This window comes from Nesoenas mayeri (assembly GCF_963082525.1).
Source record: "Nesoenas mayeri genome assembly, chromosome: 21".
NCBI classification, from domain to species: domain Eukaryota; kingdom Metazoa; phylum Chordata; class Aves; order Columbiformes; family Columbidae; genus Nesoenas; species Nesoenas mayeri.
This window is the reverse complement of record NC_137571.1, coordinates 3420593-3439154: the sequence shown is the minus strand read 5'-3', so window position 1 is coordinate 3439154 and position 18562 is coordinate 3420593. Positions and strand designations below refer to the sequence as shown.

General features: G+C 46.4%; 2 protein-coding genes across 3 annotated transcripts in view; both read left to right on the top strand.

Moving 5' to 3' along the window:
• CLIC4 (chloride intracellular channel 4) overlaps positions 1–9823 on the top strand; it is a 31292-nt gene extending 21469 nt beyond the window's left edge. The window contains exons 3-6 of the mRNA XM_080357372.1: positions 1410–1535; positions 1904–2010; positions 3866–4047; positions 5665–9823. Of these exons, the coding sequence (XP_080213498.1) occupies positions 1410–1535; positions 1904–2010; positions 3866–4047; positions 5665–5829 (580 nt within the window). The 3' untranslated portion in view covers positions 5830–9823. The remainder of the gene's footprint in view (positions 1–1409; positions 1536–1903; positions 2011–3865; positions 4048–5664) is intronic.
• SRRM1 (serine and arginine repetitive matrix 1) overlaps positions 1–18562 on the top strand; it is a 156610-nt gene that overhangs the window by 51114 nt on the left and 86934 nt on the right. The window lies entirely within an intron of this gene.

Sequence of the window (18562 nt, the reverse complement as noted above, 5' to 3'; positions counted from 1 at the left end):
TCCAAGGGTTACGGTCTGGTTTGGATTTGTTCAAATAGTAACGAAGGGACAACTTGATCTTGGCGAGTTTTCTGCTGTGTCAGGTATCTTTGTTGTTCCTCATCCAGCACAGCACTAACAGGTGATGGTCATTCTCTGACATGTCAGCCTGACAGAAATGCAACTGCACCGTCCTGTCTCATCTGGACCACATGTGCTGTCAGCTGTCAGGACACAGGGATGATCTGGGGAACAAGGAGTTGCCGACTCTCCTTTAAAATGTGGAGAAGTTCTTAGAGAAGATGGACCGTGTGTCCTTCTGAGCAGTCGTCCTGGACCGGAGTCAGCAGCTCCATCAGAGAAAAGCTTTAAGCACTGCTACTGAAGCAGTGCCAGGCAGTGCTGTCATTGCAGTTCTGCTCGCACTGAGACAGTTGCGCTAGTATGGGACTAACTAATACCATGATGACCTAAGGGAAAACTGGCTGCAGCTTTTTAGATGATGCTTTGGATTTTATAGCTTGTAATGAATCCACATTTCATAATTGAGTTCAGCTTTGCATCTGGATCTGCTGACAAGATGTGAGAGCTTTATGTTCAAGAGTGAGGCGTTTGGGGTACATGGGTAGGTGGGTGAACGTGCACGGCTTTGAAATAAATGCCTGCAGAGTTGTCCTTGTCCCTACAGCATCAAAGCACAACTTGAGGAGAGAGAAGCCAATTGCTTGGAAAAGAAACTTACTTAGCTTGATGAGGATTAGTGTGAAAGGAAATGGTGTGAACACCAAGAGGTACCATCTAAACTGACTTAAGGTTTAGAAATGTCTGAGTATTTTAGCTTAATTCTGTTTCATTTGTGTCTAGTCATACTCATGTTGGGGATTCCCCTCCTTTTGCCCAAGTGTGCTGCTCTTATTTGGAAACAGCTTTTTCACTGGAGGAAACTTTGAGCATCATTTTTAAACGTGATGTTAAGCATCTACCAGCTTGTCTAGAACCAGATCCCGTGTGCACGTAATAAATGGTTTGTATGTACTGCTCTATCTCAGAGTTGCTTCTTTCCAGAGGAGTTTAAAGGGGAGGATTATCACTGATCACAGATTACGCTATATATAAACTCTGTATTGCAGATGTTGGGAGAGTGTTTATGGTACATATATATCCCCCCAGCTAGTCAATGTTATATTGACTTGAGAAAAACCAGCCAGAGATACGAGGAGTTTTTAGTATTTGAAATTACTTGTTATTAAGAATATATTCAAAATGCTAATCAAGCTGCAAATTCACTTTTTAAAAGGAAAACGGGGGGTATCTTTTTAAAACAGCAAGGATATGGGAACCTCAGGCGGTGCTTTTGCGATTGTAGCAATGAGAGCTGGGGTCAGGGGTGTCCCCTGCTTACTTGTGTACTGGTTTGTATTCCACCCTAGAAAACCAGCAGACCTTCAAAATTTGGCTCCAGGCACTCACCCGCCCTTCATCACTTTCAATGGTGAAGTGAAAACAGACGTCAATAAGATTGAGGAGTTCCTGGAAGATGTTTTGGCTCCACCCAAGTAAGTGTTAAAATGATAATCTGTCACCTTAGATTAGATGGAGTGTTCCCAAAAGGGTTTTCTGTACTAATTAAGATGTTCTTCGGCATCAAGATTAGACATTGGAGCTCTTGCTTGTCCTTCCTTCTGCTCCCTCATCTTTATATTTAAATATTGTCAGGATTATTTTAAAATCATGTTGCCTTTAAGAATTTTGATCTTAAATGGAAGAGTGTGATGTTTCGTGGAAGAAGCAAATCCTCCACATTAATCTGAACATGGATAAACTGGTAAATGTACATGATGTAGAATATATTTTTAAGGGCCATTTTGTACTAGTTAATGTGATGAGCACCATTCTGCTAAATCATCTCCTTTGTACTTTTTAGGTACTTAAAACTTTCACCAAAGCATCCAGAATCAAACACTGCTGGAATGGATATATTTGCCAAATTTTCTGCATTTATCAAGAATTCTAGACCAGAAGCTAATGAAGGTGGGTTACCTGCGGGCTCTCAACTCTGCACACGCTGTGTCCATGTCTTGTGTTTTTCAGAGCAACTTCACTATGAAGTGTCTCAGTGACAAATTTTACTGCATGTTGAGTGAGGCCTGTGGTTTAAAATTAATGGCCAGAGATGGAAGATTTCAACAATTCTAAAGAAAACTTCAATTAGACACTATTTGTGTAGAATTTTAATAAGGGGTACGTGATTTGGAAATACCTCTGGTGTTGAAACTCCTATGCGACAGCCACTCAAAACTCCTGAATGAAGTAGAAATGATTTGAACATCCAGAACCAAATCCCTGCAGAGTTTGTGTCGTGCATCAGTGGTTGAGTGTCAAGGTTTACGGCAAGGTGGCAATAAACCATGGCAGACGCTCCCTGTTATCCCCTTTACCTCCCACCACCCCTTCCTTTGGATCGGAAAGATGATTGGAAAGATAAGAGGAAAGGAAGAGAGACTTCAAGTTGGAGAGTTTTAAGGGGTTTTACTAATGCTACTAATAAATAGAGAATATATATATACAAAACCAGTCTGGAGTGCTGGATGTGGAGTTGGCGTCACTCAGAGTGGGGTGTGCGGGGCTGGCGGCTCCAGCTGCAGCTCAGGCCTCCAGAAGTCATTGGCGAGACTGCACAGCAAACTGGAACCTGGTTGCGGGATGCAGGGCCTGAGGCCTATGGATCACAGAGAGACAGACAGACAGGGTCCTCTCCAGATCCCAGCCATGGTCGAAGAGAGCGTGACCCTCAGGGTCGCCCTCTTATATAGGGGTATGACAATGATGGGATGGAATAATTCCGTTGGTCAGTTCTAGTCATCTGTTCCATCCACCCCTCCTCAAACATGCCCCTCTCTCAACAGAACGTGGGAAAACGTATCAGTCTTTCCTAGCTACCGTAGTAATAAATCTAAACACGAGCTGCTTCAGCATTCTGTTGGTCTCTTATCAGCATCTGGGAAAAATATGCAGGCTAAAACTCAGAAAAGTACAGCCACCTAAGAACTGAGCTGAAAGAAAAGTCACTAAAAGAGACCTGGTCTTGTTTTTAAACAAAACCAGGATATTGAGTTTCTGTGCATTTGCGGCCAGGCCTTTCTGCTCACTTGGTATCTGAGGCTTGAGGCCTCCAGTCTGGGCTAAGCTTAGTTCCTGTCGCTCTTTAAAGGATTAAGACCTTGCTGTGTGGAGAGAACGTAGTAGATGGAAGGTGGGAGATCAATAAGAGGTTAAAAAAAAGCCCAATTAGAGCTTTAAATAGCTTAATACAAATTGGGAAGCCTTTCTGCTGTATTTTGAATGGAGAGCTTGGAAATATTTGTAAACAGAAGAGAAACAGTTGGTGATTTTGTGGGGTGTGCTGCCCTCTGCTGCCGCCTTCCCCGAACCTCCTCGGCATGTGTGCGCTCAGTTGTGGCTCTTGATGAGCATGTGACATTAAACAGATTACTTTTAAATGAATATAAACCCCGGCATAGCTTAATTCTAATTAGTTTAAGCCTGTTAGGAACAGTCTTAAGAAAGTGACATAAGCCACTTTTTACACCAAAAATAAACACTTGTGGAGAGTCTTAGAGTATTTGAAATTAATGCAAACTCATGTATAAACCAGCTTTTAAATAACCTGTTTTTGTGTGATATTTAGAGGGATTTCTGTTCGGTTGCAGTGTCACTAGTGACCGCAAAGGCAGCTCCAGCTGTACAGTGGTTAAAAATCCTTCAGTATATGGCCTGTTCTGGGTAGTGCAGTGATGTGGATTTTGTTTGTCAGGTCTGGTACTGATATCAATATTCTAAATGGTAATTTGCTTTGAAATTGATGAAACTGTTTGTTCCTCTGTAGCCTTAGAACGTGGCCTCTTGAAAACCCTCCAGAAACTGGACGAGTATCTGAACTCTCCTCTTCCTGATGAGATAGATGAAAATAGCATGGAGGACATTACAGTTTCTACCCGCAAGTTTTTGGATGGCAATGAGATGACATTAGCAGACTGCAACCTGCTACCCAAACTACACATCGTCAAGGTAAATGGCTCATATATTGTTATGTGATAATGAAGGACAAGATGCTTATGGTTTATGCCATTCTAGAGTCAAACTAATTGCAACCATTTGTAAGCTCCAATGTCAGTTTAACTACAGTATTAATAGTACCTGAAATTGCATAAAATTGGGGTAATTCACAAGGGCTTTGGGTATGGAGGAGTTGAATTCAGTGGATCAGCAGACAGGCTGCGCAGTAGATAATAAAATGGCACAAACCAGACCCCGTTTTACTGCACTGACCAGTGTGGTCGCAGGGAGAAGTTGCAATGCTTAAAAGAATGAGGCGGGAGGAGGAAAGTGAACATCTGGCCAGTTAATGCTTGAAGTGGATGTCTTCTCACATCTGTGGAGAAAACTGCTCCCTTAGCAAACAAAGGAAATGACACAATGTGAAATAAAAGGATTTCATTTTAAAGTCTGAAGTCTAGAAAGAGGTAGCCTAGGATAACTACAGGAGTGAAGCTGTGCCCAGGTGTCAAGGGTTAAGGCAAGGTGGCAATAAACCGTGACAGACGCTCCCTGTTATCCACAGAATCCCAGAATGTCAGGGGTTGAAGAGCGCTGGAAAGCTCATCCAGTGCAATCCCCCCATGGAGCAAGAACACCCAGATGAGGTTACACAGGAAGGTGTCCAGGCGGGTAGTACACTCTCTTCCCTCATCCAAATCGTTGATGAATATATTGAATAATACCGGCCGCAGCACTGCCCCCTGAGGCACTGCACTGGATCCAGGCCTCAGCTGGACTCTGCCCCATTGACCATGACTCTCTGGCTTCTTCCCTTCAGCCAGTTCACAGTCACCTCACTACCCGCTCATCCAGAGCGCACTCCCTCAGTTTGGCTGTGAGGATGCTGTGCAGACTGTGTCAAATGCCTCACTCAAGTCAAGGTAGATCACGTCCCCCACTCTGCCATCATCCATCCACCTTGTTATGTCCTCATAAAAGTCCATGAGGTTGGTCAAGCACGACTTCCCCTTGGTGAAGCCATGTTGACTGCCCCTAATGACCCTCTTATCCCTGATATGCCTTGAGATGGCACCAAGGAGAAGTCGTTCCATCAGTTTCCCAGGGATGGAGGTGAGGCTGACCGGTCTGGAGTTCCCTGGCTCCTCCTTCTTGCCCTTTTTGAAGACTGGAGTGACATTTGCCTTCCTCCAGTCCTCAGGCACCTCTCCCGTTTCCCAAGACTTGGCAAAGATGATGCAGAGCGGTCCAGCAATGCCCTCAGCCAGCTCCCTCAGCACCAGTGGGTGCATCCCATCCGGACCCATGGATTTATGGATGTCCAGATTGCCCAACTGCTCCCTATCCCAGTCCTCACTGTCTCCAGTGATCTTTGTCAGTTTTGTACTGCAGATGGAGCCACAGATTAAGTTTTCCCTGGGTGCAGCAGGGTTTACTCTGGTAGGACAGCAGCGCAAAGCAAGCGAGGCAGCGCTGCCAGGCCCAGGCACGTCCCGGAGGGACAGGTTCTGCTCCCTTCACAAGTGACTCCCAGTGTACGCCTTGGAAAGTGAACGAGAGAGGGGCAAGGAGTGGAAAAGTGGTTTAAACTGAAGGATGTCAATTCATAATGGAATTATTTTCTTCTAGGTGGTGGCCAAAAAGTACCGCAACTTTGAGATTCCCAAGGAAATGACGGGGGTTTGGAGATACCTGACGAATGCTTACAGCAGGGATGAATTCACCAACACCTGTCCTGGAGACAAAGAAATTGAAATCGCTTACAGCGACGTAGCCAAGAGACTCACCAAGTAAACAGCACTTGCAAAAGAGATGACTTCGTGCATATTCCATAACAACGCTTCTAACAGACTGCTCTTTTCATATAAGATAGCAATTTTTTTTGCATGAACTTGCAGTTATTCAAAGTTATGGTGGATAGACCAGGTACAGTAATTACCTAAAGTTTGCAGACTTAATTATAGGCTTGTGTTTTCTTACCTCCTTTCACAGCAAGTTTGAATATCATTAATGCAGTTATGTTAATATTGCACTCGGGTAACTAAATTCTTCACTATGAAGGGTTATCTTGCTCCTACTACTTTTCTTCACAAACATTTGGGCCCTCTCTACAAATTGGTTTAGGATACTGTCTTGCTATATGGTACAAGGAATATTTATGTATTTTGGAATTTCTTGCTTTTCCAGAAGATCTATACACAACTGTCAAACCTGTGACACATTGAGCTGTACCTGCATGTCTATTCTATTTACATATAGAAGGGAACCTATTACCCAAAAGAGCCATTTGCAGAATATTTGGCAACATTAAAAAAGCCAATCTCTTGGATTTGAAATCACAGTAATGGTTGAGAATGGACTCAAATGCGAAGCTTGGTTTTGAATGACCTCAGACATCAGGGAAGCTTTTGTATCTAGGCTTGGGTGCCATAGCAGGAAGCTCACAGTTCAAAGTTGGTATTAGTTGTGTCTTCACGAGCTTGAAGAGATAAAACTTTTAATTGGCAACTTACATGTGTCTCGAATTGAGTTGCAGCAAATAACCGATTGTCAGGATGCCCTTTACCGTCATGAAAGCAGCAGAATTGGATGCTTGCTATCTGTTCAGCCGAAAACTTGCAAGTGGCTTTCTTTTTGGTAGTTAAGAGCCTTTGTTTTGTGTAGGCCTTTCTGGTGGTATTTACTTACAAAATCTGTGCTGTCATAAACCAAGTACCTGTACATTAGTGTCCTAGTTGGTAAATAGCTACTGTATATGGTGAATAGCAGTGCAATGATTAGCGATGCAAGACAACACTCAGAGCTGTTAAACGGGGAGTCTGGCTGGGAATTTTTTAAGCTATTTCTTTCCTGAAGAAAGCTAAAAGTGACCTTTACAGATAACACTTGCCTTAAATTATAGTATGCATCTTTTTCCTGAAAGGGAATCTATTAATTACTCTGGTAAAGAAATGGTGGGTGACATCCAGTCCTTCACATTGAATTGATCCTTATTGCGTGTCCGTGCCCCCGGACGGCAATTTTGCGCAGTCGTAATCGTTGCACTACTATACATAATCTTTTTACAGCAACACTGAGGAATAGCACTATGATTTTTTTAAAAGCAATTTTCAAATATTTCTACACCAGGGAATAGTTTTCTTGTTTAAAATTAATGATTTTGATGCATGAAATAAACCGCTAGGTTATTTTTAAAAGACCATCATAAACAACTCCAAAGAACGCTAGACTTATATGCCTATTTTTTTGTAAAGATACTTTTATATTTAACTGATTTTTAGAAGCTGGAAAGTGCTATTCCTGGTAGGTTGTTCTTGGAATATTTAACGTTCCGCAATAACGTGGAAATGCTCACATAAACACTTTTATACACTAATTATTTTGGTAAGCACTGGCTTGATGAAAACTAGCCCGACTTTTCTAAGCATCCTGCTTTTGCTACTTTCTATACCCACGCAGTTAGTTTGACGTAGAAGAGGTAGAGTGCAGGATCCATATTAACACACGTGGCTCGTGGTGCCTTGTCTTGCCTTCCTAGAGCTACAATTCCCATACAAAGGCCGTTCACAATCCTGTTACGTGTCTTTCGAACACAACCCTAGATACAGTGAAACCCGCCTAGGATTTATTACAGGGGTGTTTAGGCTTGGAAAGAAGATTCTGCAGAGAGACCTGGTTAGGAAAAGCTTAACTGTAGCCTTTGAATAATGACTGTATTCTAATGTCACCTTCTCATCCTGAATAAAGGTTCTCAGCCATAATAATCCTCTGTAGGGGTTCAGTCTTTGCTACAACGTGGCATCGAGAATAAGGAATGACTTCCTTTCTGTTAGATAACATTTTAATGACACATAGGGTAAAAACAAACCCAACAACCCAACCCTCATTGGTTCGGTGCTCTTCGCCATCCTACAATTAACCTTTAAAAACAAAAATATAGGAAGCAATGTGATTGTGGGCGTAGCTTTGATCAGTTTTTAACTCTGCTTTCAAACCTAGATCAGGATGGCCCTTGGAAGTTGTCTGAGGTTGTAGTAATCGGGCCTCGACTCCTTTTAAAAGCAAATTAGCCCTTGTGTGCACACTTTAGTACATCAGGCAATTATGTGCATATGAGCATGAAAACACTTCCATGCCGTTTTCTAGTGTGTGCTGCCTGCATATCAATGCACACAAATCCTTGTTAAAGCACCAGCCTTGTTGTCTTTTATAGATAATATATTCTCTCTCCTTTTTAGGCAATCTTCAAACAATTGTAATACATTATATTCAGCATTAAGTATTTTAATGATCGTGTCTGAAAGCTTGTAAACAAAGTTAAAGCTCTTGCTGTAACTAATGCGTTTCTTATCTCAGTACAATTGAGCCTCGGAGCCTTTCCCTTATAGGTGTAATTAAGACGAGGACCAGGTTAGTGATTTCTAAGGCGGTTCCTTTAGGATGTTGTTAACTGTCCTGTCCGAAAGGAGTTTTCTAGGCTTCCTCTTGCCCCGTTGGGTGGTGGCAGAAGCTGCACAGCCCCTCGCTGCCTTCAGCACGGCCCAGGAGCACCGCGGAGCTCTCGGGGATCCCTCCAGAGCAGCAGAGCCGAGCCAGGGAGCTGCGGAACAGCCTCAGCGTCTGCTGTGGGTAGAACACTTTCATCTGGCCCCAATCGCCAGCTCTACATTAATTAAAAAAGCCCTTTCATAACTATGTAAATTCTTGACTTCTGTCAACTTGTTTACAATCTGATCTTTAAATGCATTTTTAATTTCATCAAACGGCAATTAATCTACCCCCCTGTTTAAATTTAAAATGATGCTTCTAGCCCCTTCTACGATTTAAAAACAGCAGTTACCCTTTCAAGTAGGCATTCCAGTTTGCGAGTTGGCTGCATGTATTAGCATGCTGAATAACTTACTTTATTCTCAACCTGAAATATGCTTAAATTCCCATTAAAACAGGTGACTTGTGTATTTCCTGAACATAAAGGGAAAATCCATCATCCTCACCCTCTCTTTGTGTGGGAGAGCTGATTATACTATATGCATGATTTTTTTTTGCCTCTTAACGAAGCTTTTCTTCCTGAAGAGGTTCCTGATGTGTAAGAGGCATGAACAAGAGGCATGTGAATTGTGAAGCAATTTTGTGCGCTCCAAAGCTTTCCCGTCCATCCTGTGTTCGCTGCTGCTCTGTAACTGTCCCCAGTGGACAGTCACAGCCACATCGCTTGTCCGCTCCCATTTTCCCATAAAATTGGGGTTTTTTTCCGCAGCGGGCGTGTTTAAACAGGTTGAAAGCTGCGTGCAGTTCCATGATAAGAAGAGAGATGTAATCAAGTTTTTTATGCTAAAGTAGCAAATTAGCATTTTGTATCAAAGGAGCACAGACATGAACACACTGGATGTGCTTGAGCCAAACCCACTGATGCCTATCTCAACGGAGAACAAAAAGTGGCAAAGTACAGTCAACTTCTTACTCTTTGCCACTTGGAGTGCTGTCCGAACACAACCCATATAATATTTTCAGAAGAAGGCTTTATCCCAAGTGAAAAATAGTTAATCCACCTCAAAACCTGTGTCACCAACTATTAGAGGGGGTGGGAGAATAGTGGAGCAGAATAGGAGGTGGAGACTCCCAAGACAGGACATGGAGAATCAGAGCATTGTTTGCAGAAATACTTGAAGAGTTGATACAATTTATTGTAGTTTGCTTATGTCTTTCACTCTCTGGAACATCTTTTACAGATATACCAGTATACTGCTGGCAGCTATTGTTAAAAATAAAATTATATTTTCACTACCGAGCAGATCTTTCTCTTATTTCTGAAGACTCAGTTCTCTCGTGTGGAAGCTGTGACTTGACTGCAGCGTTAAACTACAGAACGAAACTTTGTAGTAACGATATTCTCAATATTTAGCCTTTTATTTCAGTGGTGATGTGATTTAAGGCAGAATATGTGCCGTTTCTAACATGGATCTGGGTTGTGATTTTGATTTTTGAAAGGGAATTTGTGCAATCTAGAAGAGCCTGTACCCTGGGATGCCACCAGTTCGAGCACGTGCAGGAAAGCAACGGACAGGCTTGAAATAGTAGGAAACCCAGCAATTAACCCCTTGGTGGGATGATTTTACCAACTGCAAGGTTTGTGATGGGAGGTGGGTTGTGCAATAAGATTTGCACAGTTGCCTTGTTTCAGTTTGGCCACGTGAAATGCACCAGGGTGGACCAAAAGGTAACGGAAAACCATTTTAGTGTGAAAAACACGCTGAAAAGGAGCAGCCGAGCTGCGATGTATTTTGTATAATAATAATTTGCTGCAAACGCTACTTTGACTAGCTAATAACCTTTACATTTTCTGCTAGATTTTTAAGACACCTCAAGTGGCTGCTGAATCTGGTGTGGAAGGTTCCTTTGGATGTCCTAGCAAGAAACAGCTGGATTTTGGTTTCGGCGGCAGCTGTGGAGCCCCGTCCCAACCCCTTCGGTCTGTGAGCGTTGGACGGGATTTCGGAGCTCGAGGGCGCTGGGTGAGGCCGAATCGTTCCTCCTTGTTTCCGACTGCTGTGATCTCCCTGTTCTCAGGGGCATCTCTGATCTAACAACTTGGAATTGGGTTTGAATCCAGGTTCCGTAGCTCTGGCTTAGCTCTGTGTTCCCAAGGACAATTAGGCTGGAGATTTGTAGTGAACTCTGGTGGTTTAGGATCTGGACTAACTAACTAAACTGTGATCCGTAGGCGTTGTGAGAGCAGTTGGTGTCTGTTCTCAGTTGTAAGGACAGAGAGCAGCGCAGTCTGAGAACTGCAAGAATTGCATTGGCTGCTCTCAGGTGCGTCACCCTCTTCTTAACATGCTTTAGCTAAACCCCACTTATACTTAATCGATGGTTTTATTTCCATTTGTACTCAGCCCTATTCTAAGTTGTACTGGAAGGTACCGTCAGTCTCTGATTTTGAGCGCTGGTTCACCTTGAGATGTGTTTTTAATGGTGCAAGCCTTGAACTGTTGGCACCTTGTTTGGAAATAATATTTTAGGTACTCATCAACATTTTTTTTGGTGATATTTCACCGAGAAGTTAATTTTGTTAGCATTGTTCTATTTCTTACATAGGGCATTGCAGACATTTGAGAAGATTGATCTATCTTGCTTCGTTCCTTTAGCAATTAGTGCACTTTATCAGAGCTCCCGTTTTCTTATTGCAGAGAGGCTCAAACGCACCGTTTGCCAAAAGCTTCAGTGGTATTAATTGTGCTGTGGAAATTCCAGAAACAATTTTCTAATTACTTCCTCCGCTCAGTTTTCTCATAAACAGCAATAAAACACAGTAGCTGAGGAGACCCTGGAAGTGTCTGAGCACTTGCTGGTGCAGCAATAAATCACTTTGTCAGAGGGTAGTCAGGATTTTGATGGGAGGAAAAAGAAACCTGGACAAAGCTTTGTGTTCAGCGGGATGGAGAGGAACTCATCTGACGTGGTTACCCGAGGGCTTTTGGATACTCACGTCAATAAAAACCAAGTCTGAGCTGAATGTCTGAACATTTTTGCTGCCTCTGAATGTCTCCAGGAGAAAGGGTGGATGTAGTGACTCATGAATCAAGACTATGTTTCACTGCGGTGGATCACAGCTGGTCCAGGAGGCCAAGATGAGCCTTTGATGGGCTCGGATGAAGCAGGTGATGGTACTAACAGAGGGTGAGTGGTCCCTGAGCAGCTGATTGACCTTTTAATCATGATCATTTGGGAACTGCTGCTCGAGGGCTTTACTTTCTTCATTGAATTCAAGGTTCGCCTTGAACAGTTCACACCCAGCTCTGGGGTTTGCGGTGGTCTCCTGAGGTCAGCAGACACGGCGGAGAGACTTAAAGCACTTTAGTCTCTAATAATAATAATAATAATAAAAAAGGCAGCAACACTGGCAATACCAAAGCTCTTTAGTCTGGGCGAGTATCTTTCCAAGACTGCCAAAAGTGTGTGGTGCTGAGCAACTTGGGGTCGTGAGCGCGGTGCTGGAGATTGGGGAGGTACATGAGTCATGTGTCACGAGATAATTTCTGAAAAGTATTAACTTTGGCGACTAAAAGAGCCTGGCTGTTAATTGTGTGTGAGGAGCGATGGGTCTGGAGGCGCGCGGCTCTTCTCCCCGCACGTCCCGCCGTACTTGGTCTCGCTGCATTTCTGACGAGCTCTCAAAGCTGCTGCTGGATGGTTTCCAGAGCTGCAAAAAGAGAACTCATGATTCTTTGACTCAAGAGAGAGCTGCTGTGTTCTTACCACTGGACAGAGACATGAAAACAGTTGCTAAACTAAGATCAAACATGTGAACTTTATAAATAAACAAACAAAATTGATGCTAAGGGACGTCTCAACCCCTTTGCCTGCGGCAAAGGGCTTGGCAGGACCCAGGAGAATGACTTTGTCAGTTTGCGCATGGAATTCTTATTTTAAAGAGTCTGATTAAAGCGATACTGCTCCTCTTAATGAGTTTGAAGGTTATGCCGGTTCAAATGGCGTTGACTCTTGTCTGTGGTGGGCAAGCTGTTTCCATTTGTCGTGTCTCAGCTTTGCTTTCTTGAATAATTACCTTTAAAAGATTTTGGTAGTGTTTTCCATCTGCAGCCACCAAAGAAGGATCTTGAAGAAGAAAGTATCATGGCCAATCATCTCCCTTTGTGATCGAAATGAAGGCGCTTTGGAGCGCGTGTGCCGTAAGGAAATGCGCTTTTATTAACTCTGCCGGTCACAATGACTTGTTTATCCGCCTTGCTGGGAATAAAGTTCTATCAGTGGAACAAAGTGCGTTAATGTTCCTACAATTCTGCGGCTTGTAGCTGTATTGTTCCATTTGATCTGGATGGGTTGATCTGTATCCGTGGGCTCCTGCCGTGGATATGGTTGAAACAATTAAATGATGAAGCTTGTGCTATTTTTCTCGTCATTCAGGGCACGCAGACAACTTAACCTGCCGTTGGTGTGTGAGTGGCCTGAGCTGTGACAAACGAGCCTGGATGCACCACGCAAGGACATAGGGTAGGAGAACAGTGAGTTTCCAGCTCCTGCTTGTGCATGCGGGTTTAAGGTGTGGGCAGGCATATGCTGCTTCAGCTGCTTCTGAGTTTTAATTTCCTCAGGTAATATTTCTTATAGGGACTGGGAGTTCCTGCAGTTTGTGTTTTTGTGAAGGCAGCGATTGGCTCTTTGTCTCACCCAAGAATGAGATGTCCAACAGCACATTCACATTTAACACAGGCAAGGGGGTGGCGGATTTGAAGAGATTTCTTCAAGGAGGTCTAACTAATTTCAGAGCGTTATGTGGGCTTGGAAACAGACTCGGTGCTGCAGTAAAACTTGTCATGGGAAGGAGTGTGAAATGCTGCTGCTCTGAGCGGTGGCTGAAGAGAGAAATTCTGCACGTTTGCAGGCACCTCGCAGGACTGGGGGTTGTCGCTGGGTCCCAGCTCCCTGCCCTCCGGGCACACAGTGTGACAGACCAGTCCAGTTACTCTGAGATCCTTTTGTACCAGTGGGCAGCGGAAAATACACACGAGCAAACTTTCTCACAGTGTGACGAGCCCGCAGGGCAATGAAACCCATAGATATTAGTGTGGAAATCCCTTCTCAGGCTCGCTCCGTCCTTCCCTCCAGACGAGACTTTCCTTATGGCCAATTACTCGTTATGGCAGAGCTTGCTCAGCTTTCCCATGAAACTTCCTGCCTCAAACTGGATTTTGCAGTGGCTACTGCATTGGTCTGAGCCAGTTCACAGTGTCTTTGGGAGGGAAGGGTTTGGGGAGATCTGGGGTAAGGAGAAAGGTGCTGCTGCCTGAGGTGCTGCAGGCGATGAGAAACTTGCTGGGAGCAGCTGAACGGGGGCTCCTCGGGGCACAATCCTGAGCTGAGACGCAGGTGCTTGACTGCGGATCCAAATGGTTAAGGCTGTGCTTAAGGAGGGAGAGGCTCCTGAAAGTGTTGGATGGTTGTAAGAGAAGGATCCCGAGTATCATAATGCAACTCAATGTATTGGAAGTCTTTGAAGTCTTCTCCTGACATCCATCCCGTACCAGCATCTTTCATCCTTCGCCAGCGCTTCCCCAGCTGAAGCTATTAAGGGGAAACTACAGAAGCCATAAATCCTGGCTGTTAACATCTCCAGTGGTGAGATTTCACAATGAGCCCGAGTTGCTACAAAAGATAAGAGACGGCCTTGAAACGCAGGCAAGTTGCGACTGGTTCCCGAGAAGAGCTGAGCTCCACAGCTTCGTTGGGGGTCCCTCCAGGTTACTCGCTCTTGGGCGCAGCAGCTGGTTCTGCTGCCGACTCTCGGGGTGCCCTGTGTGAGTCACCGGGTGCGTGTCTGCAGTGCGCAACACAACCGGGAGCAGAGATCCCCGGTTCCGACCCGACCCGAAGGCGTGAAGCTGTGTCTGGGGCGCTGTGCAGATGTTAAACCACTGTCCCGCTGCGGTGACGCTGCTTCCAAGGATGGATCTTATCACGTCCGCAGGGAGCTGAGCTTATGAATACACCCGTTTCAGTGGAGTGTGGCCCCCGCTTTGCGTGTGGAGGGTGGAGAGCCTTTCCCAGCGCTGGAAAGGGCCAGGAAGGAATCTGGGAGTTGTGATTCCCCAGGATCGCTGCTTCGGTCACGCCGGTTAGAACAGGCAGTGAAAGGCGAGGTCTCTTTGTGTGTTTAGCTTGAGATAGTGGTTGGAAGGCTCCCTGCGTTATCAGGAGCGTTGGTTCAACAGAGGAGAGGAACGCAGCCTGAATTGCCAGACAGTAAATAGCAGCGATTCCTGGGAATGTTTCCTTGAGTGAATGGGAACATTGTTAGTGGGCAAACTGGAATCGATGTTACGCTCATGATTTTATTTACACCCTCGCTGTGATCCTGATCTCTGCCCAGCCTAGAGTGAGTATCTGTACAGAGTTCACTTCAGTATAAACACTTGGCTCTGCAGAATGTGTCGGTACATCAAATTGTCTGCCAGGCACCTTCCTGAATGATTCTTTTCATGGGAGGCTGCTTTTTTTTCTCATGTCTTCTTCACAGCACTGGTCTGGCCAGTCTCCTGTTTGTAGCAGCAGCCCAGGAAGAAGTGATGGGTCCACAGGGGAAGAAGTCCAGTTACCCACGTGAGAGGGCCAGTGGCATCGTGGCAGGACGATCAGGAAGTCTTTACCTTCTGTTTTCCCACCCGTAGTGGCACTGGGGGAGAGAAAACCCGCTTTGGTGTGAGTGTTGTGCTGTGCACCCTGCAGCTCCTCAGCCCTCCAAGGAACGAGGTTTTCACCGTCTTGGTGAAACAGCTTTGGCTGGGTAGTTGTGAAGGAACCCATCAGAGCATCAGGGCTGGAACATGGGGCTCAGCAGGACCCCAAGGTCTTGGTCAGAACCTGGACAAGCGCTGGGGTGGGCTGGAGGGACATGGAGCAGCTCGTGTCACCTCTTAGACCTGCAAACCACTCGGTCCTGCCGCTTGCGTTTGCTTTGCTCTGCTCACTGTCCTCCTCCAGGCAATAAAATGAGTCTCTGAAGAATCCTCCTTTCGATTTTCCTGCTCTGAAATCCTCCCCAGCACCACAAGCATACAACTGCCCTTGTGCGGGGAGATCGCCGGTCGCTCCGGCCACGCACGGCTCCCTCTCCATCCCATCGCGTGCTGTGTGCGCACGGAGGGCGAAGAGCTGCCTGGGTGCCGGAGCGCTCTGGGATTTGGCACTAACACCCAGACAAACCTGAGGCTTTGAGGAGGCAAACGCTGCGTCTAGGAATTCAGATCAGCAGCTGTTAGTGAAAACCTCAGCAAGACGAGAGGCTTTGGAGCTGCTGTTGCCCTCCAGGGATGACTTCACTCTTTGCCAGGGCATACGTGTCGCTTGCTCAGACCGTCTTGGAAAAGGAAACCTCAGTATCAGCTACACCAATTTTATATATATATATATTTTAGCTGAAAGCCAAATCCTCTGTGTTTGCCGCCCTACTGGTTAACTGCAGGTACAGGATAAGCCCTTCTGGACACGGCGTTAGTCCAAAGGTGCCATCGGTCCTTGCATGTTGTGAGCAGATGATGCGGATCCTGGGGAACTGGGGCTGCTTCTGGCCCTGAGCTCCTGCTTTATATTTGTGCAAAAAGGGCCCCGTCAGACCAACAGCTAAATCAATTGCTGTGAACCTTCCATTTCTCTGTAGCATCCACGTCTCTCATAACCTCTTAATTTGTGGAGCAGGGGAGATGCACAGGAAGGAGCCCAGGATGAGCAGGGAAGATGGAGAGGAGGAACGGAGCCGTCTTGGCCGGGACACGAGGCGGACGCTCCCAGATCCTATCGGTTCCTGCTGCTTTGGTAACACCTGGTTGGTTTGGGTGAGGAAAGAACCCTGTCTGCACGGCTGTGAGGAGGCGGCGAGCAGCGCTGTTATGAGGCAGCTGGCCTGTGGAGGTCAGGCTCTGCTCAGGAACCTCCCGGGAGCATCCCCAGCCCCGTTCCTGCCCCTCAGCACCCTCCCCAAGTGTGGGGGCCAGCTCTGTCCCCCCACCCAGGCTTTGGTGGCTCTCACTGCCCTCCTGTGACGTTCCACTGCTATTTATTTGGTCCGGAGTGGAGAATACAGAGACACTGGGGCACGTTTGACTTCATCGTAGAATCATTTTGGTTGGAAGAGACCCTCAAGATTGAGTCCAACCATTAGCACTCGCTAAACCATGTCCCTAAGAATCTCATCTCCTTCTGGAGGGGTGGAGAACAAAGGAAATGAAACTGCTGTAATGCTTGGTTCTGAGCCCACGTTACAGCGTGGCTGTATTTGGGCTTTACTTAGAGAAGCGTTTGTCCCCATATTTTAGGATCTGTGCCACATCTCCAGCGTGCTGACCTGTGTCTCGCAGCTCAGAGACGAGCGCAGATGGACATCGGGACTGTCCTCGGTGCTTTTGGTGTGTTTTTTTCAGCTCCCATCTTACTCAACAAGTGAAGAACGCAGGGAATCGATGGGGATTTGCTTGCTGCTGTAGGAGTCCCCGTTCTCAAAATGCCACACACCCCTCTGCAGCCTGGACAGAGCGCAGCTCTAGATGTGGGACCTCAGGGAACTGGTGTTTGTGTGGCACTGCTCTCCAAAGCTCACCAAGCTGTGGTGGGACCAACATCTCTTATCACAGCACTTTAAGACCATCTCTTTCCCACAGGGCGTTTCCTTGGCCCATCCCTAATAGATCCCCACTGAGGATCCCGAAAGCGTCTGCCCAGTGCTCATTAGCAGAGCTGAGTTGAGGCTCCTGAAATGACCTTTGCTGCTGGGCTCCTGTCCTGCCCACGAATTGTGGCTTTAGTCACTAATGACAAGGATCGTGGTGGTTCTGGGCTGCTGGAGCTCTGGAGCAGAGAAGGTCCCCAGCACGGTCAGTGGAGATGGAGAAGGAAAGAACCTCTTGCTCCTGGATCTTTCCAGTCTTGGAAGACTGAAACAGTGAGCAATAATTCTTCCCATTTCCCACCTCATCGAGCTAGAAGAGCTTTGGGACGCTGTCGGTAACCACAGCAGATCCTCCAAGCCTCGGCGCTGCTCTCCAACGGGGTAACTATCCTCACTTCGTGCTCCCCAGGCTCCATCACAGCCATTAATATGCAGAGAAGCTGGATTCATGTTTTAGACCGAGCTCATATTCTTCTCTATTAGCAGGTTTCTATAGATGCCACAAAAAGCATGTTATTAATGCAGATGAAAGGCCAAGGAACGAGTTTGCTGTGCTCGTGCATGCCCATGGGGGAAGCTTTCTGCCCCTCCCCTAGTTTTTTAAGTGGATCCATCCTGCATCAAAGTTGCTTCGAGAAGCGAGCGAGCTCCCCGGGACGGCCCTGCCATGGCGGTGATGGAGCAAAACCACAAGGTGTTTCGCTGCTTGTGAAGTGCCAGACTGACGGCTGGGCCGGGCCAAGCTGACAGGTTGATCTTTCGCTCTCTGCAGCCTCTTGTGCTACCAAAAAAAGAATAATAAAAGGCAGCCCCCCCTTCCTGGAGACTCCTCCACCTGCCCCGCTCGCTTGCTGACTTGTGCATTCCTCCTTGCCCATGTTATAAAGATTAATCGCTCCGGTTGGAGCTTGGTGCGGCTGGGCAAGGCGAGACATTCCTCTGTTGACACTGCTGCTGCAAAGCCAGAGGTTTTGGGCTCGCCCTGGCCGGTCGCTGTGTGGGCAAGTTCCTCGGGGGGTTTCGCACGAAGGGAATGGAGCCCCTCGGCAGCAGGTGGGCCCTGGCCCGGGGGTTTCTCTTTGCACGCCGCCTGTTGCTGTCGCAGATCCCATGGTTTTGCTTTGGGGACCAAAGGGACAAGCAGAGTCCTGAGCTTTGCAGGTCAAACACAACCCTTTGCTTCCCGCTGGAGGAATGGGAAGGTGTTTGCTGTGCCGTGGGGCAGGAGAGGCTGTGTTGGTGTAGGGGATAAAGCGAGGTCTCTGTAGGACAGCGGGGAGTGTGGTGGAACCACGGTCAGGGGTCTTGGGGCCGCTCCTGCCGCACTGGCCTGTCCTCGGGCCGCGT